Raw genomic sequence first — 16,416 nt, forward strand, 5'->3', positions numbered from 1 at the left:
GAAACACTGTCTTCTAGACCCGACCTGGCCAGTGAGCTCAGAAACTCACAGCAGCTCTGGATATCTGCAAAAGACCTTCTGAAGCCTGTGGCCTCTCAACACTAGTCATAGATGAGGGAGGCATTCGTGAGCCTCCTCCCCCTCCCCAAGGAGCAATCGACAGCTAATACTTACTGGAGGAGGGGGAGTATCTATGCTAAATAATATAATCATTGAGGATTAGGGCAAGTCACCCACGATCCAGTAAATAATCCCCACCTGCTCTCTTGCAAAGCAAAAACCCAATTAACCTCAATGGTTACGAGGAGAAAGAAAAGAGAAGTGGGGCAGGGCTTAGATTAGTGAATACTTCAAACCTATCACTCAAGAAAATGTAATTTAAACTCTGCTCATACACACTTTGATGTAGTGGTCTTTTGAGCCCGTGATGATTAGGTCCTGTCCGTTGGAGATCTGGTCTACCGTAAGGCACATAACAGGGCCCAGGTGTCCCGTTAGCTTTCCTGTAGACTGAAACCTTTAAAGAGAAACAAAACGACCGTTGAGAGCGCTTCACAGCAAGGTGGAAGAAGACCATACAATCTATGTTTGCTCACAATATTATTCATTGATTTTCCTTTCAATTTCAGATCCTGCCTCTTGAAACTCTGCGTTGACTAAATAGAAATGGCCAAACTAATATCCTATGACAGAAGCTGGAAACTACTTAGATCCTATCCCAAAGTTTAATGTAACTTATGAATCACACCAAATTCTGAGAAATTGTCAAAAGATAATCTTAACCCCTCCAAATAAACTTCAATCTATTAAATATATGAATGTATGAAAGTCACCTTCAATGACTAATCCTTCTAAGACTCGATGTGTAATTGAATAAGACATTGACATCACTGCTTACAACATCAATGAGGCTATCAAAGTGAGGTTATTTTATTGTATACATGAACATATTACATACAACACATGCACATACACCATCCACATATGTACATATGAACATATCTGTATGCATCCACATCTGTGTGCCACTGCATGTATGAGAAATAGGAGAGCCTTTTCATTATTCATTAGTAAGACTGAACATGGGTAGACCAGATATCTGATAGGTGGAAGAATAAACAAAGCTACCAGGCATGGTGGGTCATAGCTGTTGACCCAACCTTCTTTTGAACTCAGGAAGTTCCAGGGCACACTGAGCTAAATAGCAAGAACTCCTTCCTCCCTCTCCAACTCCTTTTCTATTAACGCATGCCATCAGTTGTCAGAAGGTAACGATGAGCTTATATGGCAGTCCTATCTCAGAGCAAGCTGCTGGAATACAGCAATGCCTTTAACTTCTAGGACGTTAATAATACGGTTCCTTAAAAACTGTTTTCTAGTCATTTTGTTAAACTAAACCTGTATTTAGTTCTGATACTAAAACATAGATTTGTACTAATGAAGCAATTAAAGAAACAATTCTGCTTAAATCTTATCAAATCATTCCTTTTTCACCCCCATTGAATATGTAAATTGTATTGCTCTACCCAAAATGAAATATAGGTTGAAACATTTTTTTTTTTAATGTGAGCCAGAAAGGGCATTGGTGGTGCATGCCTTTAATCCCAGCACTGTGGAGGCAGAGGCAGGTGACTCTCTCAGTTCAAGGCCAGCCTGGTCTACAGAGCGAGTTATAGGATAGCCAGGGCTATACAGAGAAACTGTCTCCCAAACAAACAAGCAAACAAAAAAAAAAAAAGTGAACTAGAGGACATGTGGAAACCAAATTCCACAAGCATTAATGTCATCAGTTTCGAAAGCTGCATTTGATATACACAAGAGATACAGTCTCTAAAAGCGCTACCTTTTGAGGTCCCACATTCTGACAGCATTTCCAGAGGCCGCGTAGAGGAATGTGCCAGTTGGGTTTAGTGCAATTTGATTGATCTGGCTCTCTCCGGAAGGAATAGCCACTGTCCGGCTGGTGCTTGCAGAACAAGCTTCTCCCAGAGTAACTTGGCCTGAAGACCTAGTAGGTACAAGGCAAAGTAAAGGAAGTTGTGTTTTCAGATCCGAGCTTGGCTGGCAGCTGAGTTCTTAAGAGCCTCTCTGTAGACAACAGCAGGACCTACCTCGGCTCACGGCCACTTGCATGCACGGAGCCTGACACAGTATCCAGCACTTGGTCACACCAAGAATGAGTATTGGCCAACTAAGAGAACATGTGTATGAATAAACCAGGATGCTACGGTTTAAATTCTTAATGTGTGTGTCTATTATGCTACAAACCCCATGTCATAAGACGGAGAAGACTAAAACATCCTTTATAAATGACCCTAGGTACTAGATTAAATCTCAGTGAATATTGCAATGACTCAGGGGCAGTACAGTCTCCTGCAGTTTGCCGGAGCCCTCTGCTGGCCTGGCTCACCAGCATTCATTCGTATATCAGAATTGTTTTCTAAGATTAAGAACTCTGAGTGGGACATTTCAACTACTGCCAGCTTTAGTTGAATAGACCCTCCACTTGGTTTTTGAAAAGTTACTCGCAGTTTACTTATATTTCCTCCAAAAAATTTACATGACGAGTTGTTTCTAACGTTGAAATCTTTTCCCTGACTAACATTTAAAGTACAGGGTTAAAAACCAATCTTTCTGGCTTGACATTAATGAGCAACTTCAACTGAGACCTTTCTAACTGGAGATAGGGAATTCTTTCTCTGCGGAACTTCTGGAACGATCGGGCGTCCTATCCAGTGCAGGAAACAGGGACTCTGGAGTAAGGAACTCTTAACAGCTAGCAATCTCTACTGTTAACTAGAAACTAATTCAGCGTTCTCTTTCCTCATGTATACAGTTACTGAGTTCACTTCAATTTTGATTCGGGAAAAGGGGAATGTCAATTTTACAATCAAAATACTAATTATTCGTTTTGTAGTTTTCAGACATTACAACAGCACACAGTGAGAAAGGACTCTTGCCCCTACTGTCCAATACAAGCTGTAGTTAGAACACTCGTGCTAGCTGCAACACAGGAAGTGTGCCCATCCTAAAAGGCACTTGGTTATTTCAAGGTTAGTGAAAGGTTGTAAATACTTCCTTTCTACCAACAACGACCAGCCATCTTCCAACGACTGATACTTATTTAAGTCACGTAATTCCTTAAAGTAATAAACGGTGTGCTTGAGCATGGCCTCAGCGTTTGGGAAAGGGAAAAGACGAAATCCACACTTGGTAAAAGCATAGTCTGGTCCACCTTTTCCTTCTCACTCTCCATTCTTTGTTGTGCTCTAAGATTTCCTCCCATATTGTGTCTGCATGTTTATGTGAACACTTAAGCATCCTCTGAGGATTAGCTAGGTATTTTTAAAAAACTAAAATACACACGCAGCCTTATATTCTATTGTATTTTATAAAAAAAAAAAAGAACTATTCACTCTTCACGCTGTTCTCAAAAAGTACTTACGTTAATGTTCGAATGCACTTCGCTGACTCTCTGATATCCCACACCTTAATATAAGATGTTGACACTGTGAAGACTAGACTGGTGTAATTACAGTATTTTACAGACACAACGTTGTTAGGGTGAACCCCTAATGACATAATTTCCTGTCCAGTCACGAGATTCCAAACTTTACAAGTACGATCTGAAACAAACAAAGAAAACAGAAGACATGAACTATTTTAGGTTCTTTTACCAGGAAAAATTATTTAAACAACATCCCACCATGGGAATGAAACAGCAAAGGATGAGGGTACTTTGCAATTTTCCTGAACTAAGCACCATAGGGCAGCCTTGAATGTCTGTGGTAATTTCATAGTCAAGGTAGGTAAAGGGAACAAACAAAGAGAAGGAGGTCTGCTATCTGCCTCATTGTTTTAGTTTCTTAAACGCAGCAAAGGGTCTAAGGGTGCAGGGTTGGAGGTCTGTAAATCTACTAGCTAAATTAACACAGGAAAACCATTTTACTCTTGAGTTCCTTCATCTGTAACATGAGGCTACAGCATGTAGCTCATGGGAGCTGTGGTATTAATGCATATTTGTGTCATGGCTCACAACCTCTGATGTGGTACTAAGAAATGGTGGCTGCTACTGAGTTTTTGCCACGCTGTAAATTTTAATTATCTCTTGTAAATCTCCATACCATCCATTTCAAAAATCTAGAACGTGGTACGCGGTATCCATCACCAAAGGGAGAAGCATTCTCTCACCAAGTGCATTCACAGAACTAAACAGCGGATTCACTCCCTTCCCTACTAACCAGAGATTTTTAGATTTTGTGCAATTTAGATCCTCAAACCGGCCTCTCGGATTCGCTTGAATTAAATAGTCTTTTCATAATCCTGTTTAAAAGCTATTTTTAAATAGATACGTGTGAGCATTGGATGGTTACCAGCACTGTTTCTTAAGTTCATTTCCTGTGCATGCGTGTTTATGTGGAGGTATGTGCACATGAGTGCAGGTGTGTGTGAAGGCCAGAAGAGGGCGCCAGATTCCCCAAAACTGGAGTTTCCGGCAGTTGTGGGCTGCATGACTTGGGAGGTTGGCAACAACTAAAAATCCTACAGAAGACCCCGGGGCAGCCCTCACCACTGAGCCATCTTTCCCAGCCATTTCTAGCACCTTTTGATCCAGTGAAGAGAAGGTCATCAGTCGAATCCACGCAGAGCACAGCTTTCGTGTGCCCCTCAGCTACGTGAACACACTGAAGGAAAGACGCTCTGATTCCTCTGCAGGCAGGAAATGGGTTGATAATGCCCCTGAGGTGGGGGAGGGGGGGGAAGATCGACTTCAGTATCTCTATTATTAAACTAGGTTTACTTCCCCCCTCCCCACAGTTTCCTTAAAAATCCCTTATAAGCAATTATTAATAATATCCAGACTGTTCCCTTGATTCTTTTAGCAACAAGGAAGTGGGTGACGTGAGAGGCGACAGCAGGGCGGAACTCATTGGGTGTCCACCAGCAACCAGTTCCGCCAACACTGAGAGGATAGAATGACATGAGTGGATTTTCTTCCTAAGCGCGCCAGCCCTCCTCTGACAGCTCTTCCTTGGTCTGACCAATAGGGAAGTAGAAACGAGTGACTCAAAAGCCATGACTTTACATGGAGCAGAATGAAATTCTAAGCCTAAAACGAATGTACTGGACAAAGCGTGACACATGAGACCTAAGGCACACAGAAAGCAGTTCTCAAAGAAAAATGGGGTGGGGGGGATAGAAATATGGATAGAAAGGCATTTAGGGGAATGGTGATGTTCTGGCATCAGCAACTTAAAGGGGTGGGAAGAAAACCTTTGATGATCTCAAAGATTTTAAAATGAAAGACGTAACTCTTGGGGAACGGCTTACAGATTACTATCTCTGTATCCTACAGTATTTCCTCCTCATGAGCGTCTGTCTGGTCTGTGAGGGGGGCCATGCACTGGAGACCGAAAAGGTTGTCAGTGCCCTGTCTGCCCCTGACGTTCAAGGGGTTTATGAATGCAAATGAGCATCGGGAGGAGGGAAGACGACCAGAAACGGTCACTCAAACGCGCTGCTGATTCTTCTTGCTGTGAGCTACAACGTCAAATGTTTCTGTTTTGAGACTCTTAGCATTACTACTCATAATTCTCTGAAGGACAATTCCATAGAGGAGGAAAACACCACCCTCGGCGCTCTTAGAAATCAAAGATCAATAAAGGGGGCAGAACCACCTCAAAAAACCCCCAGATATTAACTTCTGGTTGAGCCTCACGTGGAAAAATATTGGACAAATCATCATAAACACTTTTTAAAAGTAAATGCCCATCAGTTTAAGACATAACACACTGGCCAATCTTAGGGGGTTGCTCCCTGGAGGGTTTGTAGATGATGAACGAAGATACATGATGACTCTGATAAAGTCCATCAGAGGATGCCTGTCAGAAAGAGTGATGTGACTGTGGAACTCGTGTGCTTGAAGAAGGCACACCAGGGGCAAAGGGTCAATCTGGAAGACCTTTGGGATTTAATCAGTCCTTCACTGGCTCTAATAACAGAAGCAGCTTGCTAATTAAATTGATAACTTAATAGGAGGATATTGTACTGGATCGCCTGGGGGCGGGGAGGATTACCCAAACAGGATGTCAGTTATGTGCAGCATTAACACGATCACTGGGTAAAATTTAAACCTATCCTTACAGTCAAAGATAGGAGAGACTCATATCTCCCACGGACTAAACCACCAACCAAGAGTACCAAGAGTACACAGGGATGGATCCATGGCTCCATCCGCATGTGTAGCAGAGGATGGCCTTGTCAGACATCAATGAGAGGAGAGGCCCTTGGTCATGGGGGGGGTGGGGAGAGCTCGATGCCCCAGTTTAAGGAAATGTCAGGGCAGGGAATCAAGAGGGAGAGCATCTTCATGGAGGCAAGGGGTGGAGGGCTAAGATGGGGGGCTTTCCAGAGGGAAAACCAGGAAAGGGGATAACATTTGAAATGTAAATAAATAAAATATGCAATAAAAATTTTTAAAAATAAAAGACTAACTTCTAGAGAGAGGGTGGTGCCTGTTGAGTTTAAGGTAAAGCGCAACTATTTGTGGTTTCTCTATCGAAATTGCCAAGGGTTGGCTCAAGAAGTAAACACAGTAGGACGTCATGCCAGGCCATCTGCATTCTGCTCAGACCACCTCAGAAATGGACTTTATTTAGCTCTAGATGCTGTGCTTTATGAACACCAAACACTAGAATCTTTCCAACTTCAGGAAAAAATAAAATAAAACTGTCAAGATGATAGAAGTACGTGTGTGGGGGGGAAAAGGACATAATTGTGAAACTAAAATATTTAGAGTGGTGTCACATATACACACAAAAGAGACTAAATTAGTTCTCATATAGCTGAAGGAGGCTGGCAAAAAAAAAAAAAAAAAAACCCACAATGGATAGAAACATACAGGAGGTAAACAGGCTAATTTTAAGAACATTATTTAATATACTGTAGTTCCTTGTCTTCTTCTTTCTCTTTTCTTTTTCTTTTTCTTTTTAAACTTTGGAGTGAAAGAAATTCCACATCTCCAAAAGGGATCCTGGAGATTATCTCTGGATATACAAAGACAAATATACATATATACAGATGTATGTATGTATGTATGTATGTATGTATGTATGTATATTCCAATTTATCTGCCTTCATGCAAAATTTCAGATTGGAATCAATTCCCGTAACTTGTTTGTAATGTAAGAATTTAAACAAATGAAAAGTGAAATGGGAGAAACGCTACTCTGAAAAGTGTGAGCACTGTGAAGCTTACAGACATGCTTTGAGCATTTAAGGAGTGTTATCCTTCTGGAAGAGGCTACGGTCACTGTACACATAGAGAAGAAGTAACTACGAAAACCGTGTTAGCAGTGTGAGAGCTGTTTGTGACTTAGTGACGCAAACCATCGCGAGAACACAGCTGCACGGTTAAACCACTGAGCTGGCCCGCACCGCGTCTCCTGATACCACATAAAGGAACAGGTCAGGGGACCAGCTGTGCCTCCCGACACAACATGGGGTACCAAGCTAACATGCCTAGCCCAGCTAACTTCCAGGGAAGCAGGGAGCTTTTGTTATTCTTACACAGTCTTTGTTCCTGCACACATATGTGTGGCATGCATATATGTTTGCATGCTCCCACATGCGTGGGCTCATGCCACTGGGGACAGGCACAAGTGTCACAGTATAAGCAGACCTAAGGCTGTGGTCAGGTGTCTTTCCGCCTTGTGTCCTGAGGCAAATCTCTCACTATTTCTGCTGCTCTCACAAGCCACCTTGCGCCAGGGTCCTCTGTCTCTGCTCCCCTAGTGCTGCCCAGTCATAGGCCTCTACAGCTGCCCGAGCATTGCGTGCGTGCGCGCTGGAGATTCGAAACTCTAGTCTTTCTGCATTCCTCTGAGACAGCTGTCAATACCACTGGTTATCTAGCGTTCTGAAGAAAATTAATCTCAGTGCTGAAAGGTAAACGTATTCAAAGTATTCACTAGGTGATTAAAGTGTTCTAAACCATTCAGCATAGTAGGGCTGTTAATATTTTTCTCTCAGTCACCACTAAGATGATGGAGAAATGTGGGTTCTGAAAGTACGCATAAGGTATTTTTATTGTCTCCTCATTAATCTGTTCACATTCTGAAATATAAAAATGACCATTAAAACATTTCTTTAACTTAGACTAAATTATGTAAATGTGTATGAAAGTTGATCTGAGTGGAGAAGAAAAAAAAAGCCCTCATTTTTTATCCATGCAAACCAGTGGATAATGCTTCGAGATTAATTTCTTCTCCCTTCCCCTGCCTACCTTCTGGAGGATCTGCTGATGTTCAGAAAAATGACCATAAGACAAGGAAAACAAGGGGAAAGAGGAAACAAACGGGTAAGTGTGGAGGGAGGGAACAAGAGAAAAAGAGAAAGAAATGAAGTCCCTCCCCAAATCCGTAACATGAAAAAACGGTAATGCTATTTTTTTAAACTTCATTTATCAGTTTTAAAAAATTAGATATAAGATTTTCTTCCGATTTTGTCACGACTGTATACTTTTTAGAATCTAGTATGCGGTTACAAAATAAACATTTTACTTCTAATTGCTTAAACCCACAGGAAAAGACACCCACACAGCTCCTAGTCTTAGAAGCAGCAGGACTGCTCAGCCCTAAGGTTCCCATCCTTCTGACCTTGGGAGTGGTGACACATGATTATCTTTTCCATGATTATCTTGTTATATAGGCAACAACGAATAAGCCTCTATGCTTCTCCAAGTGTTTGCCTTCTACGTCACAAGATAAACTCACAGGATACATTGAAACTAACGCTTTAAAATATTAGTGCTCTTACAAGGCTTACAGTGAGCTATGCATGCAATTAAAAAAAAACAAAAACCTGAGCTTTTTTAGATTTGCTCAGGATTTCTAGGCAGCGTTTAGGACAGCAGTGGAATTCAGGGACATAGGAGAAAGAGGAAGAGAGTACCTGTGTACCTCCGACAAAGAGGGGTCACTTTCATCAGACCTACAGTGAAAGAGTTAGAGTCGTGAGGAAAAAGAACAGATATCCAAACAGGCAAGACACTGACAACAGACCGAAATCAACAGTGTATTGAACGGAATTTTGTAAACACTCCCTTTCTGTTTGCATCGGAAATCGGCAAGTTTAAAGAATAGTTAAATGAGACACAATGGGAGGGGGCTGGCAGCTTTTGGTTTTCCACCAAGTTTAGGGGACAGAAACTCTGTACCTATTACTAACCCACAGATTCCACCTCCGCTTAAACTCAGGAACCAGCGAGGAACAGTAACAACATCACTCCAAGGCTGAATTTGATGACTACCTCAAAAAGAACATTCTAGTAACTCTGCACGGAATTAGCTTGGTAATTGCTGTTTTAGCTACATTCTAGTGTGGATGTTTGGCAAATTCATTCTATATTTGCAAGTTTAAAAACCCGTGGTTTTAACTTATTTTCAAAACCAGAGTTCTGACTAAGAGGTCCCTCCGTAATAACTGGTTAGGTAAGACACTTCCTGCACTCCACCCGGCAGACTGCAGTGCACTAGCTGTTAGGAACTTAAAATTGTGCAGTGTCCTGGGGAGAATGGGGAAGGTAGCGGTGGCCTGAAACCTGCGGAGAGCCAAACTGTGAGGTCCGCATGGCACAGATGAAAAATGACAGTCTACAAAACAGGGCCCCAAAGAAAGGCAGATAAGGGGAAGGGAATTTTCAAAGCATGAGTTCAGTTGAATCAACATATTACTTACGGGGATAATAGCCATAAAATTAGTGCTGTCCATTAAATATATTTATAACAAAATAGTAGACTACGAGGAGATTATTAAGATTGTTAAGACTGACAGAAAAGAAAAGGTGAGACAGGTCTTAATCTGTACCCTAGACTGTTCTGAAAGCCACTATGTAGCCCAGTCTGGCCTTGGATGTACAGTCTGCCCCCAAGTACCCCACTTCAGCATCTTAAGTGCTGGGTTACACTTGTGAGCCACTATATTCTACATGTGACAGAAGGTTTTAGAATTATTGTGAATGCAAAGTACCTGGAATTTACCAAGTCTTCACATAGTGAAAACGGATTTCTGCGATATGTTTTCTAATGCCCTACCCTCCTCCATGATGGGCCAGCTGACTGACAGCAAGGGCTGCTTTGTTCACTAGCACAATATTTGCCTTTCTGGGTCAATTTAAAGGGCATGCCCTCTGGTGAGTACATTTTTTAAAAAAATTAAGAAGGAATATCTAAGTAACTGATTTGTGAATCGAGCGGATTAAAAAATGATTTCCAAATAATGCGTATAATTACATTTATAGGGCCATTTAGTCCGATCTAAGCAATATTAGACAGAACTTTTAAATGGCAGCCTATAAATTTCAGAGATGTGGCATGCGGGACGATAACAGCACAGGAAGCCAATCGCTTGTGGCTGGGAGGAGGGAGGATGTTAAGTGCATACACTCACAAAGGGGTTATTCGATGGCAGGCAGACAAGCCAGGGCACACGACTACATCACGACAGTCACATGATCACTGACTTTTTAGAAGAAAGGTTCTGGCTCAGCACGGGGACACCTTTTTACTTCTACGTTAGTAAAAAAAAAAAAAAACAATATTTTTCCACATCCTAGCCTCTCTCCACCACTGCCTTCCAGTTCCACATCCTCCAACCACAAGGGCAATGTTTGACTCGGATAACACAATCACTGGAGCTTACGGGAGATTTATCTAGGACCCCCAAATGCTAGGAGCATGCGGCCTTTGTAAGCTGTCTTGTCTACCAACGGTGACACCTTCGCCACATTTCCAATAGAGTCTGTCGGAGTTAGACACTTTTGGGGAGCTTAGGGAAGCTGGGAGATCCAAATAAGTTTTTGGACAACATCGAATGTTCGAAGATTCTTTTTTGTTTTGTTTTGTTTTTTTTTAATTCTAATTTCCTTGCATAGGACTAGGTGAGATGAGAACTGAAAGCACAGCCGTGCACTGAGGGAGCCATGTTCAGCAGGGAAATGATCTCTTAAGTCTGGCCACACCGCTCCTTTCCATTTAAAAAAAAAAAAAAAGGTACAAAAATATGGCGGACTCCACCTCCCAAACAGCGCGGGCGAAAGGTCCGCACGGACTGTTCTAGGGGGTACGGAGTCCAGGGTGGGAGGCCAGGGCTCTCTTCCACGACATACTTATCCTGCTGAACTGGCGCGCTTCCCTGAGAAACGGTAAGGCGATTAAACACATTCAGTTCGTTACGGGGCCGGCTTGGTGGGGAGGAAGGAGGTGAGAGGCTAGTCTCGGAAGCGCCAGAATCTGAGCTACAAGAAAAAAGAACATTGAACAGGTGGCTTTAGTTGGTTATGCTCTGTTAGGAACGTTCTAGAAACATGCTTTGTAAAAAATTCTTTTTATTTATAGAATTCCTTTTTTTGGGGGGGGGTGGAGATTATGCTCTCCGAACAAATTGTAAGAAAACAATTTTGCCAGACTTGGTCACACAGGCCACAAGAAGTCAAGAAGCCGGCAGCGGAGAGAAGAGTCACCCTAGTGCGATCCAAAATCCTCATCTACAAGGCAAGCCCAACTTCATTACAAATCTAAATAGAGTTGAGAGCAAGATACTTGCTGTGCAGGGGAAGCGGCTGGCCCAAAGCGCTCAAGACCAACTGGCCTAATCAGTTGACTTTTAAGTCATTCGTTTTCTCCAGTCTACCGTTTATCAACAACTCCTGAGACCCTGGGCTCCACGAAAGAGGTGACTCCCTTCTTTAAAGCTACAGAAAGCAAGGATGAATAGAAGGAAAGCTAGCGGGCCAGTCAAGTCAGCTCCACCGATGGTCAATGTAGAAATGGAGTTAAGTTATTTCTAGGCACAGGAGAAGAGAGTGGGGGCATAAGATTTGTCCTCTGAGGGACAGAAAATATATGAACACGTCTTTAGGTTAACGAAGCAAAAGAATACAGTAAGTTTCCTGATATTTCAGTGCAGATGGGCACAGGTGCTTTCTGCCATGGACCCATCTCCCCCAAATAGCATTTGGGATAAATGGGAGGTTGGGGTGTTTTACAGGATGATGTTAATTCACTCAACTTCTGCGAGTCGTGGTGGTGGTGGTGTCGTTGATGAGCACCCCTGCAAAGGGTGCGGCAGTCTATACTCTGCACCACTAACTAACCCCCATGAAATAGGAAAGAGATGACTGAGGATGACGTCAACAGTCCAAATGTGAGAAGGAAGGAAATGTCCCCCACGCCATGCCGTCTTAGCAATACAGAGTCTATGGTCACTTGAGGGAGGGAGAAGGCAAGTCAGTTTCAGAGGACAGGTGAAATTAATTTTTGAAATTTCACGGAAGACGATTTGAAAGGGGGGCTCCATAACTTTTAGTCAGAAAGCATAGTAGTGCGTTCAGGGATACAGGGAAATAACTGAGGAAAGTGTTAGTGGCGTGAACAGGGAGAAAAGCGTTCAAGTATATGAATGGTGGACGTGTGACCATGAAGCAAGAAGACCGTTAGCCAAGCCAAGAGTTCTCTCGCGTGTATGCGAAACCAGCATAAGCACACAGTCAGCAGCTGCCCTACGGCCAGCCGGCCAGCGTCGGCTGCAGGGGACCTTTAAGCCACCGAGTAGATGAAAAGGACTGAGGACTTGGACTTACTGTTTCTGCTCCTTGGTCTTTGCTTTGTCTGCTTTCTCATATGCCTTTCTCCTTGTTACAGGGGAAGGCTCTGGTACTTTTTTTTCTGATACAGATGGCTGCCTGGAACTACAATAGGAAACAATTTTAATTATCTTTTTACTTACTTACTTGTCTGTTTTTATTTTAATTATTTTTAAGATGTCTACATTTAAAAACCTCGACAGTCAATCTGATCTAAAAGTTCTAAATTTATTTCTTGTTGGGGGGGGGATCTCGAATAGGAAAATACATGACTTATTTTTCATTGTTAGGAGCTCAACAATCACAAATTTTTAAGTTAGCAGTTTTATTAATTATGTGCAAGTCTGTATCTTTAATGCGAACACTAATAATATTGCCAAATAAGCAGGATAGATAGTTTAAGGACCCAGGCTTCGTCAGATTGTTTCATCTGAAGGAAAATTATTTAAAAGTTTTACAAGAAGAAAACTACTAGAATCTGAGAAATAAAACAATAAGGAAACAAGAGAATTGCAATATAAGTAGTCACGCAAGACCAATAATGACAATTATTTTTACCAAACTGGATCCAGACATCCATTAGGAATTTCATATATTTCAGTAATGACCTATTCTTGTCGTTAGCTTTAGATTGTAAAAGCTAGGTGTGGTGGCTCGAGCATTTAAGAGACTGGGACAACAGGTTGTTTGAGTAAAACCCTGAATTCCACATCCACGAGGCAAACCAAATTCAACGTTAGACAGCGTAGAGTTAAAAAGCCCGACCTCTCACTTCACAGGTAAAACGGCCAACTCCAGCTCCACAGTCTTGAGAGCGATTTGCCTGCTTGGTTTACTTTTAAGTTAGTGACTTTTCTCCCATCCCGTATTTTCTCAATCATTCTCAATCATTGAGATACTGGGTTCAATAGAAACAGGAATTATAGTTCTGGATCCTGGCCTGCACAGTGATTTTATTTTATCTTTTAAAGGCAGCCTGGGATAACAATGAATGAGACCCTGTGTCAAAAACCTTCCGGGATTAAGAGCAGAAGTGTGGAGCGGTTGCCGAACAGATAAAACTTAGGGACTCGGAGCTGCGTGGACGCAATGATAAACGGTGCTCGTCTCAGCAAGCTGCACTTAGAAGGAAAAGACACGGGATGAGTTTCCACAACCAGCCTTGATCATTAAATCTCACGTGTCTGAAGAATCCCAGCAATTCTGCATTCTGTCCGTGGTAAGGAAATGAAGGTGGTGCCATGGGGACTGTAGGCGCTCCCGGGCCAAGCGCATGCACAAACTTAAACTTCTAAGAGCCTGAGTCTGACAGGGTGGTACAGGCATGGGGTCTTAGCATGTAGGAGGCGGAGTCATTAGCCTTGGCCACACAGCTCCATGCCAGCTGAGGCGCCAAGAGACCGCCTCAGACAAGGGAAGAAGAAAGTGTAGGGACTCCTAAGTCCAGCCCCCCAAGCTCACGAAAATGTAGAGGAAAACTGTATGAAGAGACCAAGTCAAAAAAGACATTTTTCTATAATCTGAATAAAGGAGACATTTATAAATAGATATATTACCTGCATGGAGATTCCAGGCCACAGACTTAGTCCTGAAGTTCTTAAAGTGCCTGTCACAAGGCAGACTAAACGCTGAACACACGCAAGTCCCTAGCTGTCCCTCATCGGTGTCACTACCTTGATTAAAACTGCTGTGCCCTGGTCCTGTCACAGCTCGGAAGCTATGGCTACCCTGGTTAGCAGCCTCCAACATTAATCACATAAGCACATGCAGGAAAATCCTGGTTAAAGTTAATTTGGTAACTGAAGCTGATAGATGCTGCTGAGTGGAAGGTAATGGGAAGGCCTTCACAACAGGAAGAATGTCACGGAGAACACGCACGGAGCAAGTTCACTACTTTGCATTATCTGTAGAGCCGTACATCGCATGCTGTTTTAGGCGTAATATTTCACACACATGTGCACTCGTATCAGAAACCATTTGCTACGTAAGAGTTAGTTTGCGAAAAACATCACTAAGAATCTTTACAAGCGGGAAGCCGGAGAGATTGCTCGGTGGGTAAGAGCACTGGCTGCTCTTTCAAAGGTCCCAGGTTCAATCCCCAGCACCCACATGGTGGGTCACGGGCATCTGTAACTACGGTTCCAGGGTATCAGACATGTTCTTCTGACCTCCACGACACACGCCCATGCAAAACACTCATATACAAATAATAAAAATGAACATCTAAAAAGAACTGATGTTTAAAAGGGAAATAAAGTTCTAATTTTAATGAAACTACCAACACACACACACACACACACACACACACACACACACACACACTCAGAACAGAAGTGAAGAGAATATGCTCATACATTCTGTGCTATACAACACTTGTTTTAATGAGAAGAGCTTTGCTGTTCTAGATTTTTTCAATAGGGATTTCCTTCTTTATTCACTCCATTCATCCCAGACATACAATCAGCTTAAAGGTAAAGAGTCAGGAAAGATGGTTGGGGTAATGCATATCTTTAATCTCAGCCCTTGAGAGCCAGAGGCTAGCCTGGTCTACATAGCAAATTCCATGACATCCATAGCTACACAGTGAGACCATGTCTCAAAAAAAAATTAAATTAAAATAAAATACGAAAACCTGAAATACACAAAGGTTATAATTTGTTTGTTTGTTTGTTATTTTTTTTCCTTTTAAAGGGGTCAACCATAATTTACAAACCCTACCGGTTTATTTTTTTTGTTTTGTTTTGTTTTTTTCGGAGCTGGGGACCGAACCCAGGGCCTTGCGCTTCCTAGGCAAGCGCTCTACCACTGAGCTAAATCCCCAACCCCACCTACCGGGTTATTACAACTAGAATGTAGAAAACCTGGGGCAAATCTCAAGGCTTTAAGGCTTTTGTTGACATGTAGTTTATTTGTATAACTTTAACCTAACGTATTTCTAGATATACCGTGCCTATAATGATTACTCAGAGTTACCCTAAAACTTGGAGATTGAAGAAAGCAAGTCAAAAAAAAATAAATTATTAAATTATTTTGACTATCTAAGACATTACAGGTTAGGCTGGAGAGAGTCCTGCCAAGGGAAAGTGCTGAGTGCACAAAAATGATAAACACAACTTGGATGCCTCGGACCTACATAAAAAGCGGGTGAGTAGGGCAGCCCTCCCATAATCCCAGCCCAATGCAGGCAGGGAAGGGAACTCCAGGGAGAAGCTTGCTGGCCTAGAGAGTGAACTCTGAGTACTGTGAAAGGTCCATGCCAATGGGCATAACATACAACTTCAACTTCAGCCCTCCTCTAGGCACAAGAGCACACAGACACACAGTCACACACACACACACACACACACACACACACACACACACACGCGTACAAACAAAAATCAGGACCAATAGTACCTAACAGGAATGACTTCGAAAACCAGAAGTCGATTATTCATTTTTTAAAACAGAAATAAGAAATTAGCAGCATGCATATTAATGAACACAAGAAAAACGCCACAGAAGAGGAGTTAGTGTAGCAAGGCCAGACTTACATGCTGCCTATCTTAGGAGGTAAGCCAGATGGGGGGAGAAGCTCTTTGTCCCTAGCAGAAGGGACACTTGTCTCTGTATTCATTCCAGTCTCTTGCCCTTCTGCAACAGGCGTCAGAGGGCCAGGCAAGGAGGCGTCTCCTGCACTAGTGTCTGAGGCTACTTCACTGCTATCTGCATACAGCAACTCCATTTGAGTGGTGGTTCTCCTTCGAGCCTGGTTAGAGAATGGAGAGAATGGA

At 42.5% G+C, this 16,416-nt stretch overlaps 1 protein-coding gene across 48 annotated transcripts in view; it reads right to left on the reverse strand.

Annotated features, from left to right (window-relative positions):
- The window catches only part of Kif21a (kinesin family member 21A), a 115,376-nt gene that overhangs the window by 5,370 nt on the left and 93,590 nt on the right, over positions 1-16,416 (reverse strand). For 7 of the 48 annotated variants that reach the window (XM_087556681.1, XM_087556680.1, XM_087556677.1 and 4 more), the window contains 9 exons: positions 16,177-16,391; positions 12,641-12,748; positions 11,168-11,296; positions 8,953-8,991; positions 8,285-8,299; positions 4,604-4,740; positions 3,446-3,626; positions 1,844-2,008; positions 400-517 (listed from right to left, as the gene is read on the reverse strand). In XM_087556681.1, the coding sequence (XP_087412807.1) occupies positions 400-517; positions 1,844-2,008; positions 3,446-3,626; positions 4,604-4,740; positions 8,285-8,299; positions 8,953-8,991; positions 11,168-11,296; positions 12,641-12,748; positions 16,177-16,391 (1,107 nt within the window). 48 annotated transcript variants of the gene reach the window in all.

Source organism: Rattus norvegicus, chromosome 7, assembly GCF_021556685.1.
Source record: "Rattus norvegicus strain SHRSP/BbbUtx chromosome 7, alternate assembly SHRSP_T2T, whole genome shotgun sequence".
Taxonomy (NCBI): Eukaryota; Metazoa; Chordata; class Mammalia; order Rodentia; family Muridae; genus Rattus; species Rattus norvegicus.